This window comes from Gorilla gorilla, chromosome 3, assembly GCF_029281585.2.
Source record: "Gorilla gorilla gorilla isolate KB3781 chromosome 3, NHGRI_mGorGor1-v2.1_pri, whole genome shotgun sequence".
Taxonomy (NCBI): Eukaryota; Metazoa; Chordata; class Mammalia; order Primates; family Hominidae; genus Gorilla; species Gorilla gorilla.
The window spans coordinates 107,500,862-107,519,277 of record NC_073227.2 but is presented as its reverse complement, the minus strand read 5'-3'; the positions used below and the strand labels follow the sequence as shown (position 1 = coordinate 107,519,277).

General features: G+C 36.1%; 1 protein-coding gene across 2 annotated transcripts in view; it reads left to right on the top strand.

The window, feature by feature from the left end:
• Window positions 1-18,416, top strand: part of KLHL8 (kelch like family member 8) — a 60,432-nt gene that overhangs the window by 15,878 nt on the left and 26,138 nt on the right. For both annotated transcript variants that reach the window (XM_004039083.5, XM_055384617.2), the window contains exon 2: window positions 9,058-9,424. In XM_004039083.5, coding sequence (XP_004039131.1) covers window positions 9,209-9,424 — 216 coding nt within the window. In that variant the 5' untranslated portion in view covers window positions 9,058-9,208. The remainder of the gene's footprint in view (window positions 1-9,057; window positions 9,425-18,416) is intronic.

Genomic DNA, 18,416 nt, shown 5'->3' with positions numbered 1-18,416 from the left:
TTTTTCATCACTATGATTTTGTCCTTTTGAGGATATCATATAAATGGAATCATAGAGTATGTAATAACCTACTGAGACTGGCCTGTTTCACTCAGCAGCCATTGAGATTCATCCAGGTTGTTGCATGTACCAAGTTTGTTCCTTTTTATTGTGAGGTAGTGTTCTATTGTATGGGTGTACCCACAGTTTGTTTATCCATTGACTTGTTGAAGGTTATTTGGATTATTTTCAGTTTTTAGCAATTGCAACTAGAGCTGCTATACGTTTTCATGTGCAAGTTTTTGTGTAAACACGAGCATTCATTTCTCTAGGTTAAACTGCCAGGAGTCAGATTGCTGGGTCATAGTATATGTTTAACTGTGTAAGAAACTTCCACCTTTTTTTTTTTTTTTTAGAACAGTGATGCTGTTTTGCATTGCCACCAGCAGTATATGAAAATTCCAGGTGTTTCACATCCTCACCAGCACTTGGTATTGTTAGTATTGTTTATTTTAGCCATTCTAATAGATGTGTAGTGGTATTTCATTATGGTTGTGGGGTGTGTGTATGGGGATGTGGCAGGGGCTGTGTTGCTTAGGCTGGAGTGTAGTGGCTATTTACAGGCATGATCGGATGATAGTGCACTACAGCTTCGAACTCTTGGGCTTAAGCAGTCATCCTATGTAGCTGAGACTACAAGCGCACACCACTGTGCCTGGTTCATTATTTTAATTTTCATTTACCTAATGGCAGTGATGTTGAACATCTTTTTGTGTGCTTATTTTCCGTCCATGTATCTTCATTGGTGAAGTGTCTTAAGTCTTTGGTCCATATTTTAATTGAGTTGTTTTTCTGTTAAGTTTGAAAGTTTTATATATTTGGGATGTAAATTTTTTGTCAAATATGTGGTTTGCCAACATTTTTCTCCTGGTTTAAAGCTTGTCTTTTTATTCTCTTATGGTGTCTTTCTCATAGCAAAAGGTTTTAATTTTGATGGAGTCCATTTTAGCAATTTTTTTCTTTCATATTTAACAACTAGTAGCCTGACCCCGAGTCATGAAGTTTTTCTGTGTTTTCTTCAAAAAGTTTTATTGTTTTAGGTATAGTTATATATATAACATAAAAATATATTTTATATATTATATAAAATGGATCAGAAACTATATAAAACTATAGCCAGGTGCAGTGGCTTGAAGTTCCAGGCTACAGTGTGCTATGTTATGATTAATTTTTTGTGTGTTCACCTTGTTTTTTTTTTTTTTTTTTCTTTTGTGAGACAGAGTCTTGCTCTGTCGCCCAGGCTGGGGTGCAGTGGCACATTTCAGCTCACTGCAAGCTCCGCCTCCCAGGTTCACGCCATTCTCCTGCCTCAGCCTCCTGAGTAGCTGGCGCCCACCACCACACACACCTGGCTAAATTTTTGTATTTTTTTAGTAGAGACGGGGTTTCATCATGTTAGCCAGGATGGTCTCGATCTCCTGACCTTGTGAACCGCCCATCTCGGCCTCCCAAAGTGCTGGGATTACAGGTGTGAGCCACTGTGCTCAGCCATGTTCACCTTGTTTTTAGTGACCTTGCTAAACTTACTAGTTCTAGCTGTTCCTTGGGAATGGTTTACATAGACAATTATGTGTGCTGATAGGGACAGTTTTGTTTCTTTCCAGTCTTTGCTTTTTCTTTTTCTTGCTTTATTGCACTGGAGATAACTTTTACTTCCTATGTGGTTTTTCTTCTTTAGTATGTTGTTGTGGTGGTTTAATATGGTTTAATATGCTGGTAATATGGTAGACTATATTTTTTTGAATATTGAAGCAGCCTTGCATAAACTCTTAGGATAAATTCTACTTGGTCGTTATCATTCTCTATATTTTGCTGGATTATATTTGCTAATATTTGTTGGGGATTTTTATGTCTGTATTCATGAGGGATATTGATTTGTAGTTTCCTTTTCTGTACTATCTTTGTTTTGGTATCAGAGTCATAGGTTTTCTCATGAAATAAGTTGGGAAGTGTTTTCTCCTCTTCCGTTTTCTGAAAGAGATTTTGTAGAGTCGAGGCTATTTCTTCTTTAAATGTTTGGTAGAATGTAGTGAAACCATCTGGGCTTGAAGATTGCTTTTCAAACCGTGATTTAATTTAATAGTTATAGCAATGCTCAGGTTGTCTTTTGGGTGAGTTTTGGTAGTTTGTGGGTTTTGAGGAATTGGTCCATTTCATCTAAGTTGTCACATTTATGTGTGTAGAATTTTTCATAGCATTCACCTTACTTACCTTTTTAATGCCAGTGGGGTTTGTAATGATCATCTCTGATATTGCAGATTTTAGTGATGTGTGTCTTCCCTCCCCGCCTTTTTTGCCAGATGTTTATCAATTCTGTTGATCAACAGGCCAGGTGTGGTGGCTCACACCTGTAATCCCAGCACTTTGGGAGGCTGAGGCAGGTGGATCACCTGAAGTCAGGAGTTTGAGACTAGCCTGGCCAACATGCTGAAACCCCGTCTCTACTAAAAATATGTTGATCTTTTAAAAATAGCTTTTGGTTTGGATTTTTATCTATTTTTTAATTTTCATTTTAATTTTGTTTGTGCTCTTTATTTCCTTATGCTTGCTTTGAGTTTATTTTGTTCTTTTTCTAGTTTCTGGTTTCTGAAAGTAAAGGCTTAGAATATTGATTTAATACTTTCTCTTTTTTTTTTTGGAGACGGAGTCTCAGTCGCCCAGGCTGGAGGGCAGTGGCGTGATCTCGCCTCACTGCAAGCTCCGCCTCCCGGTTTCATGCCACCATTCTCCTGCCTCAGCCTCAGAGTAGCTGGGACTACAGGCACCTGCCACTATGCCCGGCTAATTTTTTTGATTTAATACTTTTTTTTGATGTAAGCACATAATTTTCTAAACTTTCCCCTAAGCTGCTTTTTTACCTGTAGCCTACAAATTTTGATATTTTGATATTTTATATTTTCATTTTTGTTAAGAACTAACTTAATTAAGAAATTTCTAATTTCTCTTAAGACTTCCTCTTTGCTCCATGGATTATTTAGATGTGTGCATTTAATTTGTAAGCATTTGGAGAGTTTTCTGTTGTCTTTATTACTTATTTCTAGTTTAATTCCGTTATGGTCAGAGACTACGTTTTATACAATGTAATTTCTTTTAAATTTGTTTAGGGTTGTTTATTGACTCAGGATATGGCTTATATAGGTCCATGTGCACTTGAAAAGAATGTATATTCTGCCGTTGTTGGGAGGAGTGTTCTATAAGCACCCATGAAATCCAGTTGGTTAATGATGTGTTCTGTTCTTTTATGTCATTGCTGATTCTCTGCTAACTAGTTCTATAACTGAAGAGGAATGTTTAAATCTCTTCAATTATAATTGTGAATTTGTCTGTTTCTCCCTTTAGTTCTTTTTGGTTTTGCTTTGTGTATTTTGAAGATTTGAAGATTTGAAGTTAGGTGTATGCACATTTAGACTATACTATGTCTTTGGGAATTGACACTTTTGTCATTATGTAGTGTCTTTTTTTATTGCAGTGAAAAACACAACATAAAATTTACCATCTTAACCATTTTCAAGCGTACAGTACACTAGTGTTAACTATATGTACATTGTTGTCCAGCAGATCTCTAGAACTTTATCTTGCAAAACTGAAACGATACCCATTGAACATCTTCTTTCCACCTCTCTTGGCAACCACCATTTTACTTTCTATGAATTTGACTGCTTCAGATATCTCATATAAGTGGAATCAGTGGAACTTGTCTTTTTGTTTCTGGCTTATTTCACTTTGTATAATGTCCTTAAGATTCATCCATGTTGTAGCATATGACAGGATTTTCATCTTTTTTGAATCTGAATGGTATTCCATTGTATGTATAAATCACATTTTCTTTTTCCATTTATCTGATGATGTACATTTAGGCTGCTTCTACCTCTTGGTTGTTGTAAATAATGCTGCAGTGAACATGAGTGTGCAAATATGTCTTTACTATCCTGTTCTTACTTCTTTTGGATATATACCTAGAAGTGGAATTGCTGGATTTTATGGTAATTCTATTTCTAACTTTTTGAGGACTATCCATACTGTTTCCATAGCAGCTATGGAAGCCAGTTTACATTCCCACCAGCAGTGGAAAGGGTTTCCAGTTTCTCTAAGTCCTTGCCAACACTTCTTTCTTTCCCCATCCCAACAAGTGTAAGGTGATATCTCATGATTTTGATCTACATCTCCCTGATGATTAGTGATATTGAACATCTTTTTATATACAGTTGACTGTCAGTATCTGCAGGTTAGACATCCCCAGATTCAACCAAACATGGATTGAAAATGTTTTTTAAATCCAATAAAAATAATACAAATTTAAAAAATATAACGACTATTTACATGGCATTTACATTGTCTTAGGTATCATAAGTAATCTAGAGATAATTTAAAAGATAATTTAAAATATGTAGGAGGATGTACATAGGTTATATGCAAATACCATACCAGTTTATATAAGGGACTTAAGGATACAAGGATTTTGGTATCTGCAGGGATCCTGCAACCAGTCCTCTGAGGATACTGAAGAAGGGCTATACTTCTTGGCCATTTGTATATCATCTTTGGAGAAATGTCTATTCAAGTCCTTTACCTTTTTTTTTTTTTTTCTTTTTTTGAGGCAGTCTCACTCTGTCACCCAGGCTGGAGTTCAGTGGCATGATTACAGCTCACTGCAGCCTTGAATTCTTGGGCTCAAGTGATCCTCCCACCTTAGCCTCCTGAGTAGCTGGGACTATAGGCACATGCTACCACGTCCAGCTAATTTTTGTATTTTTTGTAGAGACAAGGTCTATGTTGCCCAGGCTGATCTCGAACTCCTGGGCTCAAACAATCCTCCAGTATCAGCCTACCAGTGTTGAGATTATAGGAGTGAGCCACCACACCTGGCGTGTTTTTGGTTTTTGTTTGTTTTGTTTTGAGACAGGTGCTTGCTGTATTGCCCCGGCTGACCTTGAACTCCTGGGCTCAAGTGATCCTCCTACCTTAGCCTCCCAAGTAGCTGGGACTACAGTCATTCACCAGCCATTGCACCCAACCTTTTGCCCATTTTAAAATTGGGTTCTTCATTTTTTTTTGTTTTTTTTTTAATTGAGTTGTAGGAGTTCTTTGTATATCTGGATATTAACCCCTTTTCAGGTATATATTTGCAAATACTATTTTCTTCCATTCCGTAGGTTGCCTTTTCTTCTCTATTGATTGTTTTGCTGCATAGAAGTTTTAAAGTTTGATGTCCCATTTGTCTGTGTTTACTTGTGTTGCTTGTGCTTTTTACATCATATACAAGAAATCATTGATAAATTCAATGTTGTGAAGCCTTTTCCCCACGTGTTTTCCTCCAGTAGCTTTATGGTTTCAAGTCTAGTCATTTTATGGTTTCAGGGCTACATTTAGGTCTTTAATTCATTTTGAGTTAGTTTTTGTATATGGTGTAAGGTGAGGGTCCAACTTCTTTCCTTTGCATGTAATATTTTTATATAGTGTTTTTTATCACTAACAATTTTATGTGTTTGATATTATAGCTACTCTTCAGTTTTTAAAAATTCTTTAGGGTTTTTTTGTTGTTCTTGTTACTGTTGGCGTGGTGTGTCTTCTTTCTATCCAATTCCTTTAACCTATTTGTGTCTTTATACTTAAAGTAGGTTTTTTTCTTGTACGCATTTGATAGTTGGGTTTTGCTTTTTCTTATCCAATCTGAAAATCTCTCTTTTTAAAAAAGTCTTTACTTGAGACCATTGTAGATTCACTTTCAGTGGTAAGAAGTAATAGATCTTATGTTTCCTTCCCCAGTTTCCCTCAATGATAACATCTTGCATAACTTTTGTACTAGGAAATTGACTTTGATACATTGTCTAAGGACATTTAGGCTGCTTCTACCTCTTGGTTGTTGTAAATAATGCCACAGTGAACATGGGTGTGCAAATATTCAAATTTCACCTGTTTTACATGCATTCATTTGTGTGTATGTGTATGTTATCACATATAGATTCATATGATCACTACTGCAGACAAGATACAGTACAGTTCCATCACAAGTATCTCTTGTGCTACTCATTTATAGCCACAGCTACTTCTCTCCTCTCCTCTCCTCTCCTCTCATCCTTCCCTAACCTGTGGCAAACAATAATCTGTTCTCCACCTCTATAATTTTGTCATTTTGAGAATGTTATATAGATGGAATCATACTGCATGGCTTTTTTTATTGAGCATACTTTGAGATTCATCCGGTTGTTACATGTTTCAATAGCTTGTCCCTTTTGCTGAATAGCATTCCTGAGTCTCTGCCTTTAATTGGAAGTGGTTAGTCCATTTATATTTAATGTGATTATTGATATTGTTGAGTTTAAATCAACCATCTTACTCAGGGATCAGCAAACTATGAGCTTGGGGATTAAATCACACTCACCAAGTGTTTTTTCTTATTTTATTTTATTAGACACAGTCTCATTCTGTTGCCCAGGCTGGAGTGCAGTGGTGTGATCTCAGCTCACTGCAACCTCCGCCTCCCGGGTTCAAGCGATTCCTGTGCCTCAGCCTCCCAAGCAACTGGGGTTACAGGTGCGTGCCACCATGCCTGGCTGGTTTTTGTATTTTTTAGTAGAGACGAGGTTTTGCCATGTTGGCCAGGCTGGTCTCGAACTCCTGACCTCAGGTGAGCCACCCACCTTGGTCTCCCAGAGTGCTGGGATTATAGGCATGAGCCACTGCACCGGGCCACTAAGTGGTTTTTTTTTTTTTTAATAATTAAAGTTGTATTGGAACATGGCTATATTTATTTATTTACTATTGTCTGTGACTGCTTTTGTGTTACAATGACAGAGTTCAGTAGTTGTGATAGAGACCCATATGGCCCACAAAGCCAAAAATATCTACTCTGTGGCCCTTTACAGAAAAAGTTTTTAAGCCCTGATTATGCTATTTGTTTTCTGTTTGTCCCATCTGTTTTTTGTTGATTTTGCAGCAGGAATGTGAATTTAAGAGAGATATTACAGTGGCTGGTGCCTGTTAGAATATCTATAGATGCTTTCCTCAGATAAAATTTTAGACCTGACAGAAGGTGTCTATATTCATTTTTTATTGTGTGTAACAAATTACCACAATTTAGTGGCTTAAAATAACATGCATTTATTATCTCACAGTTTCCGTGCATCAGGAGTTTGGGCACAGTGTAGTTGGGTCCTTTGCTTAGGATCTCATAAGGCTGCAATAAAGCTATTGGCCAGGCTGTATTATGTAGAGGCTCAATTATGAAGAAATCTGCTTCCACACTTATTCAGGTCATTGGCAGAATTCATTTCCTTGGAGCTGTATGACTGAGGGCCTGGCTTTTTACTGACTGTCAGGTGAAAGCCTCTCTCAGGTCCTAGGGATTGCCTATAGTTTCCCTGCTACATGACTGTCTCCATGGTGGTTTGCTTTTCAAGGCCTGCAGGAAAGCTTCTTACTCTGGTCTGCTCACACAGTATTCTATAATGTAACATAATCAAGAGAGTGGCATCTCATCACTTTCCCACATTTCGTCAATTAGAAGCAAGTCACAGGTTCTTCCTGCATGCAAGGGGATTATATGAAGACATGACTCGTTAAGGATCACTGTCATGTATGTCTGCCACAGAAACCATAAGAAGGCATTAATAACTATAATCTATAACCTTACATTAACCATTGATTTCTGTCAAAAGCTGGAAATGATGAGATTAACAATAAAGAACCTAATGTAGCTAAAGTTCTGGTTAGAATATTTAGAGTTTTCTGAAACTACATAATAAGCAGAGCTTTCCACTCTAATAATACCAATATTTTAAACAAGCACTTGTAAATTCATTATTGTATTTGATGTATTTCTCAGGATAGTGCCATGAGGTAGATAGGTATCCCTGTTTATAGATGAAGAAACTGAGGATTAGTAAAGCCTCAGTTTTACAAATTACACAGCCTCAAAAAAAATTACACAGCCAGTAAGTGATGGAATAGGTGTTTTATTAGTAACTTAAAATCTCTGTTCCTGTCACCAAAGTAGAATTGTAGCATAGAATTATGGATGGTGTGGATATTCATCAAATATGCTTTGATGATGAGGAAAGTTTGATTTTATATGTAAATACTAATAAGTTCTATGTGAAAATGCAAATAAAATGAGATCTTTGTAAGAGTGCAGCATTTCGTATGTTTGGCAGTACAATATTTTTAATCCTCAAAATATTTCCTTAAGTGGTATCTCTATTTTACAGAAGAGATCGAGGTCTAAGCAGGTTGTCATTTGCTCAAGCTCATACAGTTGGTGTGTGGTAGAACCATAATCTGACTTCAGAATCTAGGATGAACCTAATTCAATCAAAATATCCTTCTGTTTTGGCATTGCATTACTAAATTGTATAGCTGGAAGGCAGCTATACTAGTGTTTTACTGTATATCTCTATTCCAGTAATTTCATCTCTACTTAATTGTTATCATCTGTTAAGTGGGATTGTTTATCTGCACTTGATAGTAAAATACAGTCTACTTAGGCTTGGATGAAAAAATCTTTAGTGAACTTTACCTATCATCTATAGGATCATGTTGTTCTGCTAAAAAAAAAACTCCCAGTTAAACCTCAAAACTTAACATTTTTAGTTCATGGCCACGTATGATGGTTGAAGCATGTAATCCCAGCACTTTGAGAGGCCTAGGTGGGTAGATTGCATGAGCCCAGGAGTTTGAGACCAGCATGGGCAACATGGAGAAACCCCGTCTCTAAAATAAAAATTAAAAAATAGAAAAATTTTAGTTCATGGCCTTTCTCTTTGAAGATAGCATATTACACATCTCAAAAGTCATGTGCTCAAGTCAGTTGTTCTTGTTGGATTTTAAAGGAGTTCCTTTATTGATATAAAATAATTAGCAGAAGTGAATTATGTGTTATTTAGCATAAAAACAAAGTTTTTGTTCTTTTATAAATATGATTGATATAGTTATTTTGCATATATAGTATTAACAAATTATAGTTAACAATAATTTTTTTCTTTTCATTTGTCTCTACCTGTTTTATTGTTGATTTTTCAGTCACAGCAAACTGTACAATGGCAGTTGAGTGGGTTTTGAAAAACGTCTGAATTGTAGTGTCTACATCTACCTTCTGCCTTCTCTCTACCCTTTGAAAGAGAATAAATGGCATGTTTGAGAAGAGAGCTCTATTAAAAGAGGAATATTGCAAATGGCTTCAGATTCTATGAATAGTAAACAAGCTAGGAATCACATTACAAAGGGGAAAAGGCAACAACAGCACCAGCAAATAAAGAACAGATCCTCAATTAGTGATGGTGATGGAGAAGATTCCTTTATTTTTGAAGCAAATGAAGCTTGGAAAGATTTTCATGGTTCTCTTCTTCGATTTTATGAAAATGGAGAACTCTGTGATGTCACACTCAAGGTGAGATGGCCTTTTTTGTACTTTTCTCAGACCTCTTCAGTGTAATATGAGAAATGGGGGTTTCTGTAACCATACAAGGCAAATTTTGTTGCTGTACATATTTGATACAGTCAGAATGCTTTTAGTGTCAATCTTTTTTTTTAGTGTAGGAGAAAGGACATAGAGGGTAAATGAAGAGAAGTTAGCATAAGATAAAATTATTGTACTGATTTAATGTTGATATTCATTATCTCTTAGTTAACTTCTGAGAGTTCTGAAACCCTAGAACAACAAATATTATTAGTGAAATTAATAAATTGCTGTTGACCAGATAAGCTTTTCACTTGTGAATTTAAATATCTTGATGTATTTGCTTACTCTGAATACAGAAGTAAGTTAGAAGTCAGGAATTTTGGATTGTTTACTCAGCTATACTAGTGTTTTACTGTATATCTCTATTCCAGTAATTTAATCTCTACTTCATTGTTACCATCTGTTAAGTGGGATTGTTTATCTACACCTGATAGTGAAATGTAGTCTACTTAGCCTTGGATGAAAAAGTCCTCAGTGAACTTTGCTGTTCATGATCTGTAGGATCATGTTGTTCTCCTAAAAGCAACCAGTTTTAATAAAATTGGAAAAGTGATAAAGCAGTATGGAAAAGCCTTTGTTGACTGTTTCTCATTACACATTTAAAGTACTTTCTTCTTATCTCTCAGTGAAATATTAAAATTTTTTGGTGAACTCTTGGGCTTAAGCAGTCCTCCTGCCACAGCCGCCTGAGCAGCTGGGACTAGATGCATGCACCACCATGCCTGACTAATTTAAAACATTTTTTTTGTAGAGATGGGGTCTTGCTGTGTTGCCCAGGCTGGTCTCAAACTCGGGCTCAAATGATCCTACTGCCTTGGGCCTCCCAAAAAGCTGGGATTATAACTGTGAGCCACTGTGCTAATGATAGATAATTATTTCTCATAGTTCTGAAGGTTGGGAAGTCTAAAATCAAGATGCCAGCAAGTTTGGTGTCTGGTGAGGGCTGCCCTCTCTGTTTCTAAGACAGTGCCTTGTTGCAGCATCCTCCAGAGGGGATGAACACTGTGTCCTCACATGGAAGGCAGAAGGACAAAATGGGCCTAAGCTAGTTCCCTCCAGTCCTCTCTTAAGGCACTAATCCATTCATGAGCACAGAGCCCTTATGATTTCATCATTTCCCAAAGGTTCCCCCTCTTAATATTAGCACAGTGGGGATTAAGTTTCAACACATGATTTTGGAGGACATTTAGAAGATAGCACAGACGTAATTTAATAGAAGAGAAAAATAATAATGGTGAAAGCGATCCTGTAGTTAACACTTAAGCATTCTATATTAAGAAATTTTAAGATTCTGTGTTTAAGGAAGATCACCTTTACTTCATCCATTCCGCTAGTAAATCAGTATTTTAATCTTTTTCATGTTTCTCAGAAAGGGGTATAATCATGTGCCACATAAGGACATTTTGGTCAACGATGGACCCCATATACAGTGGTGGTCCCATAAGATTAGAATGGAGCTGAAAAATTCCTATCACTTAGTAATGTTGTAGCTATCATAATGTCCTAGCACAGTGCATTACTCACATGCTTGTGATGATGCTGGTGTAAACAAACTTACCTCATTGCCAGTTGTATAAAAGGTATAACACATGGTTATATATAGTGCCTAATACCTATTCATGCTAATAAATGATTATGTTACAGGCTTATGTATTTACTGTACTTCTTATTGTTTTTGTAGAGTGTACTCTTGCTACTTCTAAAGAAGAAACATTACTTAAAAAAAGAAAAAAATTGCAGAAAGTTGATTCTTAACAAAAACAAGAAAAGAAAAAACGTTAACTGTAAAAACAGCCTTAGGCAGGTCCTTCAGAAGGTATTCAAGAGGAAGGCATTGTTACTATAGGAGATGACAGCTCCATGTGTCCTCTCCTTTCCAGTAGGACAGGATCTGGAGGTGGAAGACAGTGATATGGATGATCCTGACTTGATATAGATGCAGGCTAATGTCTGAGTTTGTGTCTTAGTTTTTAACAAAAAAGTTTAAAAAGTAAAAGAAAAAAATTTTAAATAGAAAAAAGTTTTTGGAATAAGCATATAAAAACATTTTTGTAGAGCTGTGCAATGTGTGTGTTTTAGGCTAAGTGTTATTACAAGAGTCAAAAAGTTTTAAAAAATTGAAGTTTATGGAAAAAGTCACAGTAAGCTAAGGTTAATTATGAAAGAAAGAAAAATATTTTTTTTAATTTAGTGTAGCATAAGTGTACAGTGTTTATAAAGTCTACAGTAGTGTACAATAAAGTCCTAGGCTTTCCCATTCACTCACCACTCAGTAATTCACCCCGAGCAACTTCAGGCTTGCAGCTCCATTCATAGCAAATACCTTATACGGGTATACTTTTAAAAAAATAACTTATACCGTATTTTTACTGTACCTTTCCTATGTTTATATGTTTAGATATGCAGATAGTTACCATTCTGTTTCAGTTGCCTACAGTGTGCAGTACAGTAACAAGCCATGCAGGTTTGTAGTCTGAGAGCAACAGGCTGTACCATATAGCCCAGGTATGTAATAGGCTATACCATCTAGATTTGTGTAAGTACATTCTGTGATATTTGCACAATGATAAAATCACCTGACACATTTCTCAGAACGTATCCCCATCCTTCAATGACACATGACTGTATTAGAACTGCTTACTACAGCCTATGTGTGTAGTATAACCTACGTACATAGGCTATATGGTATAGCTTGTTGTTGCTGGGATATAAGCCTGCGTAGCCTAATACCATACTGAAAACTATACGCAGTTGTAACACAATGGTATTTATCTAAACATATCTAAACAGAAAAGGTACAGTAAAAAGTAGGCAAAGGACATGAACGTACACTTCTCAAAAGAAGACCCACAAGTGGCCAACAAATACATGAAAAAATAACTCATCATCACCAGTCATTAGAAGAATGCAAACCAGAACCACAAAGAGATACCATCTCACATCAGTCAGAATGGCTTTTGTTAAAAAGTAAAAAAATAACAGATGTTGGCAAGGCTGTGGAGAGAAGGGAACACTTATACCCTGTAGGTGGGAATGTAGATTAGTTCAGCCACTGTGGAGAGCAGTTTGGATACTTCTCAAAGAACTGAGACTTGAACTACCATTCAACCCAGCAATCCTCCTAGTGGGTATATACCCAGAGGAAAATAAATCATTCTATCAAAAAGACACATATACCCGCATGTTCATTGCAGTGCTATTCACAAATAGCAAAGATATGGAATCAGCCCAGGTGCCCATCAGTGGTGGACTGGATACGGAAAATGTGTTATATATACACTGTGGAATACTACACAACCATAGAAAAGAATGAAATCACGTTATTTGCAGCAACACACACGCAGCTGGAAACCATTATCCTAAGTGAACTAATAAAGAAGCAGAAAACCAAATACCACTTGTTCTCACTTGTAAGTGGGAACTAAATATTGAGTAAACATGGTCATGAAAATGGGAAAAATAGTGGGGGATACAATATGGGGGAAGGAGGGAAGGCGGTGGGGGTATGAATTGAAGTAAACTGTTTATTTCATGTTGTGTATTATGCTCACTACCTGGGTTATAGATTCATTTATACACCAAACCTCAGCATGATGCAATATATCTATGCAACAGACCTACACATGCACCCCTAATTCTAAAGTAAAAGTTGAAAAAAGCAAAATATATATATATATTTACAATAAAAGAAAAATATAAATTTAAAATAAAAATAAAACTGTGAGAATGAAGGAATAGTAAATTATTTTTTACTTTATAAGGGGAAAGGATTATAGGCTTATTTTATTATTTTGAGACAAGGTCTTGCTGTGTCACCCAGGCTGGAGTACAGTGATGCAATCATGGGTCACGGCAACCTCCACCCCCTGGACCCAAACCCCACTCCACCCCGAGTAGCTGAGACTACAGGTGCACACCATCACACCCAGTTAATTTTTGCATTTTTGTAGAGAGGGGGTTTGGCCATGTTGCCCAGGCTGGTCTTGAACTCCTGGACTCAAGCGATCTGTCTGCCTCAGCCTCCCAAACTGCTGGGATTACAGGCGTGAGCCACCATGCCTGGCCTCTAGTAATTTAAAAAATATTTCCCTTTACATACAGCTTTTAAGAAGCACAATGTTATTTTAGTTGTATATTATATATACACTCTTCACTATTCATTTTAAATACAAAGCAGATCTTGAGATATGTAGAAACCTAAGCCATCTTTAAAGTTGAGGATGTTCTTATTTATAAAGGTTTTCCTTTACATTCTGATTTCACTATTTTTGTAATTCTAACTAAACTGTCATTTGTTATAACTCATGATCACAATTGAGCATGTATCTGTACCTCATTAAAATTGTATTTAGACATTAAAAAAAAAAAAGAAAAAGAGGCCACAGATAGCTTCTCTGTGCCTTCCACCATCTGAAGACACGAAGAAGAGCTGGCATCAGTGAACTTAGAGCAAGTCCTTACCAGATATGGATTTGCCAGTGCCTTGATCTTGAACTTTCTAGTCTCAAGAACTATGAGAAATAAATTATGTTGTTTATCAGCCACCCAGTGATAGTTTGTTATAGCAGCCTGAATAGACTAAACAGTAAGCTTTTTTTTTTTTTTTAAAGACAAAGTCTCACTCTGTCACCCAGGCTGGAGTGCAATGGCACGATCTTGGCTCACTGCAACCTCTGCCTCCCAGGTTCAAGCGATTCTTCCACCTCAGCCCCCCGAGTAGCTGGGATTATAGGCACCCACCATCATGCCGTGCTAATTTTTATATTTTTATAGAGATGGGGTTTTCACCATGTTGGCCAGGCTGGTCTTGAACTCCTGACCTCAGGTGATCCGCCTACCTTGGCCTCCCAAAGTGCTGGGATTACAGACATGAGCCACTGCCCCTGGCCAGTAGGTTATTTTTTATTTGGAAGTATCAAGATTATTATTACCTACAAAGTTATGCAACTGTATATCCACTATAATAGTATTTACAGTAATCAAAAAGTCATAATGTAAATGTCAAAACAACATTGAAATAGTAATGAATAATATACATGTAGAGTAAAAGATATTAAAGAAGATGCTTGCATAAGTTGCTAATGATGAATGTTAAAGTATATTAGAGTAGAAGGGCATTTTTCAACTGATATGGAAAATTTTCCTGTATATATAATGGTTAATAATACTAAGATAAAATTTTACTTTTTCTAAAATTCTTTCTTTTTTTTTTTTTTTTTTTGAGATGGAGTCTCACTCTGTTGCCCAGGCTGGAGTGCAGTGGCACAATCTCAGCTCACTGCAACCTCTGCCTCTGAGGTTCAAGCGATTCTCCTGCCTCAGCCTCCCAAGTAGCTGGGACTACAGGCGCGTGCCACCATGCCCGGCGAATTTTTTTTTTTGTATTTTCAGTATAGATGGGGTTTCACCATGTTAGCCAGGATGGTCTCCATCTCCTGACCTCCTGATCCGCCCTCCTCGGTCTCCCAAAGTGCTGGGATTACAGGCGTGAGCTGCGCCTGGCCTTTACTAAACTTTTTTAAGTGAAGTGGAGATAGTTTACAAAATAAATGTTAACTCTTTTTTTTTTCAATAGCAACAAAAGCACAGATTTATTGAAATGAAAGTATACTCCACAGAGTGGGAGCGGGCTCAAGCAAGTGGCACTCGAGCCATGATGAAGTCCTAACTAGTGGAGTTAGGAATGCTTTGTATGTTGATAGTCAAGTGCTTTACTAATCCAAAAGCCTTATTTTCATTGTATTTCCATTCATATTGGCTAATCTCTGGAAAATTACTCAAAGTTTTTATTAATAGTTGGTATTTCAAGCTTTTTAAACAAAAGTCTAAGGAATCATTTAATGAATGTTGATATTCTACATATTTTAATACTGAAGTGTGACATGATTTTTCCCTGAGTACTGTTAAGTTTAGCCTAAAGCTCCCACCTTACGTATTTTAAACTTGGCCTAAAAGTTTCTCTGTACACAGTAAACTGTAACCTAACTGGATGTGTAAACAGACTGCAACCTACTCTTGTGCTAATCACTGAGTTTCAGCCAATTAAAGGCAACCAGTTGTTCAACCTGTGTTCAAGTAAGGCTGACCCTGAGCTGTAACTGACCCGTCTGTTTCTGTACCTCACTTCCGTTTTCTGTGTGTCACCTTTCTTTTTCTGTCTGTAAATAAATTTCGACTATGCACCAGCACCAGTGTCTTTGAACCTATTCTTGTTCCAGGACTGCCCAATTCTTGAATCCGTCTTTGCTCAGTTAAACTCTGTTAAATTTAATTGTCTAAGGTTTTTCTTTCGTAATACTATCTTGAATTAGTCACACGTTCACTGATCTAACAAAGAAAGAATGTAAATTAGAAAATTAAGTAGTATCAGGGACATATAGTATTTATATAATTCTAAATACACGGTAATGTCTAATATTATGTAGCTTGTGTGTTTTTCATCCAATTTTAAACATCAGGTCTTTAGACTTTGATTCCTTTCATTTTCAAATTTCTAATGAAATTATTTTGGTAATTGGTAATTATTTTTTTGTACCAGAGAAAAAAAATGTAGAAATAAACTTTCAGGAATGTAATTAACTATATAACATCAAAGGAGAATCAGTGCATTAAAAAGCCAAATTTTTGGCTGTTCGTATTTATACATGTGGCTTAAAGATCTTTATAAAATAAAGATGGATATTTATTCTAAAAGGGTACATAGGGGTGTATGTGTTAAATAGCCACATTTTAGTTTGTTTGAATCAAGACTCAAATGGAATTGTAAAGGGACAGAATCTTATTAAAAACAACATGAAAATGACTTGCCGGCCATTGATTTGTACAGCTTGGATGGCAAGGGTTAAAATAATGGTTATCTAGAAATTGTAGAACCCTATTTTATGATACTATTATGTAAGAGAGTGTTGGCAAGTTATTTAATGGAGCAGGTTTAAGTCATGTGAGACTTACAAATATTTGCATAGAAACTGAATCCCAGTGGTGGCATGTGGAAATAATTTTTTAAAGGATATGCTTAGGCTATTTAAAAGTTATTTAGTATCAGATTTCAGATCCCATTTTAGAGCTGACGTGAATTTGAAAACATGCCAAGCTTTATGTTATAGTCTACATTACAACTTTAGTCTCAATGGAATCTAAATACTGCCTTGTGAGTTCTGTGAAAAAATTTGATATAGCATAACAGACAGAAATGATTGTCTTGTACTTTCTGAAATAAGTGATACTGCTTCTTCCTCCACATTAGTGAAAAAAGACTGAGGAAGGGGCTTTTATAAGCAAAACCATTTATACATTTGAACACTCCAGGAGCTGTCATTTTAAAATTAGTTCTCAAATAATGAGATACAACTGTTAAGTTTATTATATAATCAAAACACTACATGAAAACAGGAAAACTGTTAAAATAGTACTATAACTGTTACTTGTATTTGATTATTATAAACTCCTGGGAAAATGGGATAAATACTATATTAAAAAGAAGATATCTTCCCACTCAGTACCAAAAACTTCCAGATGTAAGTAAAAATTTAAGTGTAAAACATAAAACCATAAAAGTAGTATAAAAAATACGTGAAGTAAATATAGAATATTAGAATGATTCCCATTTCTAGCAGGGTACCTAAAACAATAAATAAAAAGACTTCATTTAATTACATAAAAATCCATAGGGTTTTTATATAAGAATAAAATTTGAAAGCAAACTAAAAGAGAAGTTTGAAATATATATGACAAATGCCTAATACTCTGATTATATGAGGAGTACTTATAAATAAAAAATTTGTAGTTCATAGAAGAAATACAAATAGCTCAAAATTTATAAATGATTCAATCTTAAGAGCAAAAAAAAAAAAAGATGAGATCTTTTTATTCATCAAATTGACAACTATGGCCGGGCACAATGGCTCACACCTATAATCTTAGCACTTTTGGAGGCCGAGGCGGGAGGATTGCATGAGCTTAGGAGTTTGAGATCAACCTGGGCAGCATAGACTTTGTACAACAACAACAACAATAACAACAAGAAGTATTTCTTAAGTTAACACTCAAGATATGGTGCAAATACTGTAAGAAGCTCAGAAATGGACAGTTTGACATTATGTATTCACATATTCACATTGTATCCTTTGAAGCAGCATCTCTACTTAACAATAATTTATCTGTTGGAATAATAGAGAATGTGAATAAAGATTTAGTTACAAAGAAGTTCAATAGTGTGCTGTTTGTAATAGCATACTGTTGGAAGCTATCTGATTTTTCAATAATTAAGGTGATGAGATTGCAGTGTTTTTTTTTTACTGCTTTTATGTGAGCTATATCATTTCAAGATAATGTAAATAGAAAATAAAAAAACCTCAGTTGAGCTCGTAGTAAATACTACTAAATATTTACTCTGTGCTCCAGTTTTCTGACTGATAAATTGTGGATAATAATAGTACTTACTCATAGGGATGTTGGGACAACTGAGTTAGTATATGAAAAGCACTTAGAAGGCCAGGCTCTGTGGCTCATGCCTGTAATCCTAGCACTTTGGGAGGCCAAAGTGGGTGAATCACTTGAGCCCAGGAGTTTGAGACCAGCCTGGGCAGCATGGCAAAACCCTGTCCCTACTGAAAAATACAAAAATTAGCTGGGTGTGGTGGCGCATGCTGCCTAGCTGCTGTAGTCCTAGCTGCTGGGGAGGCTAAGTTGGGGGATTGCTCGAGCCCAGCAGATTGAGGCTGCAATGAGCCATGATCACGTCACTGCACTCCAGCCTGGGCAACAGGGTGAGACCCTTTTTCAAAAAAAAAAAAAAAAGCACTTACAATAGTGGTTGGCATGTAATGAGTGCTAACTGATGTTTGCTGGTGTTAATTCACAAAATGTCCCTGAAATATAACATAGAAAATCATGGTTTGTTGTGTGTATGTTACAGATA